Source organism: Ammodytes marinus, assembly GCF_949987685.1.
Source record: "Ammodytes marinus genome assembly, chromosome: 16".
In the NCBI taxonomy this organism is placed as follows: Eukaryota; Metazoa; Chordata; class Actinopteri; order Uranoscopiformes; family Ammodytidae; genus Ammodytes; species Ammodytes marinus.
The window spans coordinates 12,501-20,000 of NC_137220.1; the positions used below are offsets into that span (position 1 = coordinate 12,501).

A 7,500-nucleotide genomic window follows, 5' to 3' on the forward strand; every position below is an offset into this window, starting at 1 on the left:
TCCCCAGAATATAAAACTAAACCCTGTTCCCCAGAATATAAAACTAAACCCTGTTCCCCAGAGCTAAACCCTGTTCCCCAGAATATAAGGACTAAACCCTGTTCCCCAGAATATAAGACTAAACCCTGTTCCCCAGAATATAAGACTAAACCCTGTTCCCCAGAATATAAGACTAAACCCTGTTCCCCAGAATATAAGGGCTAAACCCTGTTCCCCAGAATATAAGGACTAAACCCTGTTCCCCAGAATATAAGGACTAAACCCTGTTCCCCAGAATATAAGGACTAAACCCTGTTCCCCAGAATATAAGACTAAACCCTGTTCCCCAGAGCTAAACCCTGTTCCCCAGAATATAAAACTAAACCCTGTTCCCCAGAATATAAGACTAAACCCTGTTCCCCAGAGTATAAGGACTAAACCCTGTTCCCCAGAATATAAGACTAAACCCTGTTCCCCAGAATATAAAACTAAACCCTGTTCCCCAGAATATAACCCTGTTCCCCAGAATATAAGACTAAACCCTGTTCCCCAGAATATAACCCTGTTCCCCAGAATATAAGACTAAACCCTGTTCCCCAGAATATAACCCTGTTCCCCAGAATATAAGACTAAACCCTGTTCCCCAGAATATAAGGACTAAACCCTGTTCCCCAGAATATAACCCTGTTCCCCAGAATATAAGACTAAACCCTGTTCCCCAGAATATAACCCTGTTCCCCAGAATATAAGACTAAACCCTGTTCCCCAGAGCTAAACCCTGTTCCCCAGAATATAAGGACTAAACCCTGTTCCCCAGAATATAAGACTAAACCCTGTTCCCCAGAATATAAGACTAAACCCTGTTCCCCAGAATATAAGACTAAACCCTGTTCCCCAGAATATAAGACTAAACCCTGTTCCCCAGAATATAAGACTAAACCCTGTTCCCCAGAATATAAGGACTAAACCCTGTTCCCCAGAATATAAGACTAAACCCTGTACCCCAGAATATAAGGACTAAACCCTGTACCCCAGAATATAAGACTAAACCCTGTACCCCAGAATATAAGGACTAAACCCTGTTCCCCAGAATATAACCCTGTTCCCCAGAATATAAAACTAAACCCTGTTCCCCAGAATATAAGGCTAAACCCTGTTCCCCAGAATATAAGACTAAACCCTGTTCCCCAGAATATAAGACTAAACCCTGTTCCCCAGAATATAAGGGCTAAACCCTGTTCCCCAGAATATAACCCTGTTCCCCAGAATATAAGGCTAAACCCTGTTCCCCAGAATATAAGGCTAAACCCTGTTCCCCAGAATATAAGGCTAAACCCTGTACCCCAGAATCAGGGGCGCCGCCAGAGATTTTGGGCCCCATGAAAAGATATCACTCTGGGCCCCCAACCAGGCCACGCCAAGCAAATGCAATGTTCTGTAACGGAACGTCCAGAACCCAACAGACCCATTGAAGCTTAAGATACCTAAACTACCTATAACTCTATTCATACAGGCCAGATACCTAAACTACCTATAACTCTATTCATACAGGCGAGATACCTAAACTACCTATAACTCTATTCATACAGGCCAGATACCTAAACTACCTATAACTCTATTCATACAGGCGAGATACCTAAACTACCTATAACTCTATTCATACAGGCGAGATACCTAAACTACCTATAACTCTATTCATACAGGAGAGATACCTAAACTACCTATAACTCTATTCATACAGACGAGACACCTAAACTACCTATAACTCTATTCATACAGGCGAGATACCTAAACTACCTATAACTCTATTCATACAGGAGAGATACCTAAACTACCTATAACTCTATTCATACAGGAGAGATACCTAAACTACCTATAACTCTATTCATACAGGAGAGATACCTAAACTACCTATAACTCTATTCATACAGGAGAGATACCTAAACTACCTATAACTCTATTCATACAGGCGAGATACCTAAACTACCTATAACTCTATTCATACAGGCGAGATACCTAAACTACCTATAACTCTATTCATACAGGCGAGATACCTAAACTACCTATAACTCTATTCATACAGGAGAGATACCTAAACTACCTATAACTCTATTCATACAGGAGAGATACCTAAACTACCTATAACTCTATTCATACAGGCGAGATACCTAAACTACCTATAACTCTATTCATACAGGCGAGATACCTAAACTACCTATAACTCTATTCATACAGGCGAGATACCTAAACTACCTATAACTCTATTCATACAGGAGAGATACCTAAACTACCTATAACTCTATTCATACAGGCGAGATACCTAAACTACCTATAACTCTATTCATACAGGCGAGATACCTAAACTACCTATAACTCTATTCATACAGGCGAGATACCTAAACTACCTATAACTCTATTCATACAGGCCAGATACCTAAACTACCTATAACTCTATTCATACAGGAGAGATACCTAAACTACCTATAACTCTATTCATACAGGTGAGATACCTAAACTACCTATAACTCTATTCATACAGGCGAGATACCTAAACTACCTATAACTCTATTCATACAGGCGAGATACCTAAACTACCTATAACTCTATTCATACAGGCGAGATACCTAAACTACCTATAACTCTATTCATACAGGAGAGATACCTAAACTACCTATAACTCTATTCATACAGGAGAGATACCTAAACTACCTATAACTCTATTCATACAGGCGAGATACCTAAACTACCTATAACTCTATTCATACAGGCGAGATACCTAAACTACCTATAACTCTATTCATACAGGCGAGACACCTAAACTACCTATAACTCTATTCATACAGGCGAGATACCTAAACTACCTATAACTCTATTCATACAGGCGAGATACCTAAACTACCTATAACTCTATTCATACAGGCGAGATACCTAAACTACCTGGAACTCTATTCATACAGGCGAGATACCTAAACTACCTATAACTCTATTCATACAGGCGAGATACCTAAACTACCTATAACTCTATTCATACAGGAGAGATACCTAAACTACCTATAACTCTATTCATACAGGCGTGCACCTGTGTTGAAGTCCAATACTAAAGGCCTACAATACACTGACACTGAGCTGTTAAAATACAACACTGTGCAAATGTTCAACATTCTGCAGACAATTCTCTATACGATGCAAGGCTAATATTCTGGAAAACAAATCTGCTACAGGCCATCTCTTATGGTGAAAATCACATTTTATTTTTTCAATTCTCAAATGAAAAAAATCTCAACATCAATTGTGGTGTCAATGTACGTAACTATAAATACAACTTTAAATTAACATAAATTGCGTCATCTACATGAATATCAAAAAGACATACTGTCGCCCTTTAATTCATCTATCTTTCTTTCTTTCCTCTCTTTTCGCTTTTGATATACTGACTTTTGTCGTTGAGACATGATTCAATCATCCCCCGTTAATCACTCTCGATAGTGGCACGGGATGCGGATAGGGTTGCCACCTTGGATTTGGGAAAAAAAGGGACACTTGATGTTTGGGGCGGAGGGCTCGGCCATTATTAGGCTACCAGTTCAGACTGACCAGTGTAATGACCTATAATAACCATAAACACCTACAGTGCTTTTTACAGTAGGATATATAAGGAGACTGAGGTGAGAACCCTGGACCTTGTAGGGGGGTCCGGGGGAATGCTCCCCCGGAAGGAAAAAATGCAACCTTTTAAAGTAAAATTCATCAATCTGGTGCACTTTGAGAAGAAAATTGCATGCAACCAGTCCCAGGGGCTCAGGGGGGCCCTATGCCAGAAATACTGATAATAACTTTAAATGTCGCATTGTCAAAGAGCTCAGTCATTCATGTCAATAACCGGGTCTAAAAAAAGGAATCGCCTAAAATAAGGAAATAAATCATCATGGCCCCTCAACTAGTAGGTGAAAAATAGAAAAGCAAGTGCAAAACAAAAGCATTACGTATTAGCTCTGTCTTAAGGGCTTCATGAGGGGCCTTGAAGGCCCCCTCACACATGCAGTAATAAGCTTTCTATGTGTGAATTCTTTACTGTTCATAAAAAAGTAGCTATCCACCCTCTGGGCCCATTATCTCATAATCTGTCTATGAACCAAATGGTTTCCACAATATTTTTTTTTATTTTCGCGGGGAGCAAGCATTATTTATTAAAAAAAAAGAAAAAAAAAGTGGGGGCCCCCCACACTGGGTCTTGAACTTGAAATGGGCCCTGAGATCGTTGAGACCGCCCCTGCCTGCTTGTCGTGCCGCCTGACAACGGAACACGCCTTCTCTCTCCCCGGCCCCGCTCGCCTCTCCATTGAGAATTAGTTGGCGCAACAAACGCCTCGGCCCGTGTGAAACGGCCTTAACTACTGAACGAAGGAAATCAAATGAGATTTTGGCATTCCCCCCCAAAAAACTGGACAAATTATGCAGGTGAAAAAAGAGAACAATTCTGGGAAAAACAGGACGGGTGGCAACACTAGATGCGGAGCTGTTTGAAAAGCGTACCAAACCATTACTTCTAAATACAGGGGGGTGTACAGAGTTTTGAAATGAACCATTCATTTTATTTGTTTCACGTTAGATACAATGTTTTATTAATGGAGAGTATTGATTAAAGATTAAGTATTGATTTTTTTTTTTAAATCCTTAAGTTCTAATATTTTTGGGCCCCTGCCAGTCACGGGCCCTTAGAATCGTCCTAACTTTTCACCCCATTACGGCGCCCCTGCCCAGAATATAAGGCTAAACCCTGTACCCCAGGAGGTAAGGGCTCCTGGAGGTAACAACCAGCTACTAATTTTGGCCAGGCCTTGCTCAGAAAACAGGTCATTTGACCTCAAGCAATTTTGCCTGGTTAAATAAAGGTTAAAAAATAAATAAAAAATACACTATACATAGACCTAATGCAGTAATACTAAAGGGCTGGTGGTCGCAGACAGCACGATACCTCGGGAGGTAAATAATGCTAATGATACAATTCACCAACAAAGTATATATATATATTTTTTTTAAAGATTTTTTTTTTGGCATTTTTATGCTTTATTGACAGTGTAGAGACAGAGTTGAAATGGGGCAGAGAGGGGAGTGACATGCAGAGAACGACCGCGGGCTGGAATCGAACCTGGGTCCGCTGCTGGCCGAGGCCCATGGGGGGGACGCCCTACCAACTGAGCTAAGGGCCCATGGGGGGGACGTCCTACCAACTGAGCTAAGGGCCCATGGGGGGGGACGCCCTACCAACTGAGCTAAAGGGCCCATGGGGGGGGACGCCCTACCAACTGAGCTAAGGGGGGGGGGGGGGGGACGCCCTACCAACTGAGCTAAGGGCGCCCCTTAATAAAGTACCTTAACGTGACTCCATTTTGTTTCTTGTGCACAGACAGCGTGATGGCGTTGCTAAGGGAGCTGGGCCGTGGTTACCAGGCCCTGTGTTCATACAACTGTAAAGAAGCCGTCGCCATCTTGGGTTCTCTGCCGCCACAGCACTACAACACGGGCTGGGTGCTCACACACATCGGCAGGGCCTACTTTGAGCTGGCCGAGTACACACAGGTAACACACACACACACACGTACTGGTAACACACACACACACGTACTGGTAACACACACACACACACATGTACTGGTAACACACACACACACGTACTGGTAACACACACACACACACGTACTGGTAACACACACACACACACGTACTGGTAACACACACACACACACGTTATGGTAACACACACACACACACACACGTACTGGTAACACACACACACACGTACTGGTAACACACACACACGTTATGGTAACACACACACACACACACACACACACACACACACACGTACTGGTAACACACACACACACACACACACACACACACACACACACACACACACACACACACATTATGGAAATTGAGTGAAATGTCTTGGAAAAGTTTTGAAAAAATGTATTGTAGAGTAAAAATGTGTGTGTCTGTCTCTGCCTCCCTCCCTCCCTGTCTCCCTGTCTCCCTGTCTCTCTCCCTCCCTCCCTCCCTCCCTGTCTCCCTGTCTCCCTGTCTCTCTCCCTCCCTCCCTCCCTCCCTCCCTGCCTGTCTTCCTCCCTCCCTCCCTCCCTCCCTCTCTCCCTCCCTCCCTCCCTCCCTCCCTGTCTCCCTCCCTGTCTCCCTCTCTCCCTCCCTGCCTGTCTCCCTGCCTGCCTGTCTCCCTCCCTCCCTGCCTGCCTGTCTCCCTCCCTGCCTGTCTGTCTCTCTCCCTCCCTCCCTGCCTGTCTCCCTCTCTCCCTCCCTGCCTGTCTCCCTCCCTGCCTGTCTCCCCCCTCCCTGCCTGTCTCCCCCCTCCCTCCCTGTCTCCCTCCCTCCCTGCCTGTCTGTCTCCCTCCCTCCCTCCCTGCCTGTCTCCCTCCCTGCCTGTCTCTCTCCCTGCCTGTCTCCCTCCCTGCCTGCCTGTCTGTCTCTCTCCCTGCCTGTCTGTCTCCCTGCCTGCCTGTCTGTCTCTCCAGGCCGAGCGTCTGTTCAGTGAGGTGCGTAGGATCGAGTCGTACCGCGTGGAGGGAATGGAGATCTACAGCACGACGCTGTGGCACCTGCAGAAAGATGTGGCTCTGTCTGCCCTCTCTAAAGACCTGACTGACCTAGACAAGACCTGCCCCGAGGTAAGACAGGCCCGAGGTAAGACAGGCCCGAGGTAAGACAGACAGAGAGGTAAGACAGGCAGGCAGGCAGGGAGGGAGGGAGGGAGGGAGGGAGGTAAGACAGGCCCGAGGTAAGACAGGCCCGAGGTAAGACAGACAGACAGGCAGGGAGGGAGGGAGGGAGGTAAGACAGGCAGGGAGGTAAGACAGGCAGGGAGGTAAGACAGGCAGGGAGGGAGGGAGACAGGCAGGGAGGTAAGACAGGCCCGAGGTAAGACAGGCAGGCAGGCAGACAGGCAGGGAGGTAGACAGGCAGACAGGGAGGGAGACAGGCAGGGAGACAGGGAGGGAGGGAGGGAGGTAAGACAGGCCCGAGGTAAGACAGGCAGGGAGGGAGGGAGGGAGGTAAGACAGGCAGGGAGGTAAGACAGGCCCGAGGTAAGACAGGCCCGAGGTAAGACAGACAGACAGGCAGGGAGGGAGGGAGGGAGGTAAGACAGGCAGGGAGGTAAGACAGGCCCGAGGTAAGACAGACAGGCAGGGAGGGAGGGAGGGAGGTAAGACAGGCAGGGAGGTAAGACAGGCCCGAGGTAAGACAGGCCCGAGGTAAGACAGGCAGGGAGGTAAGACCTGCCCCGAGGTAAGACAGGCCCGAGGTAAGACAGGCAGGGAGGTAAGACCTGCCCCGAGGTAAGACAGGCAGGCAGGGAGGGAGGGAGGTAAGACAGGCAGACAGAGAGGGAGACAGGGAGGGAGGGAGACCCGAGGTAAGACAGGCCCGAGGTAAGACAGACCCGAGGTAAGACAGACCCGAGGTAAGACAGACAGGCAGGGAGGTAAGACAGACAGGCAGGGAGGTAAG

At 46.4% G+C, this 7,500-nt stretch overlaps 1 protein-coding gene across 1 annotated transcript in view; it reads left to right on the top strand.

Annotated features, from left to right (window-relative positions):
• The window catches only part of cdc27 (cell division cycle 27), a gene marked incomplete at its 5' end in the record, with an annotated part of 25,031 nt that overhangs the window by 9,491 nt on the left and 8,040 nt on the right, over positions 1–7,500 (top strand). Inside the window, 2 exons of the mRNA XM_080043949.1 lie at positions 5,387–5,559; positions 6,507–6,659. Of these exons, the coding sequence (XP_079900075.1) occupies positions 5,387–5,559; positions 6,507–6,659 (326 nt within the window). The remainder of the gene's footprint in view (positions 1–5,386; positions 5,560–6,506; positions 6,660–7,500) is intronic.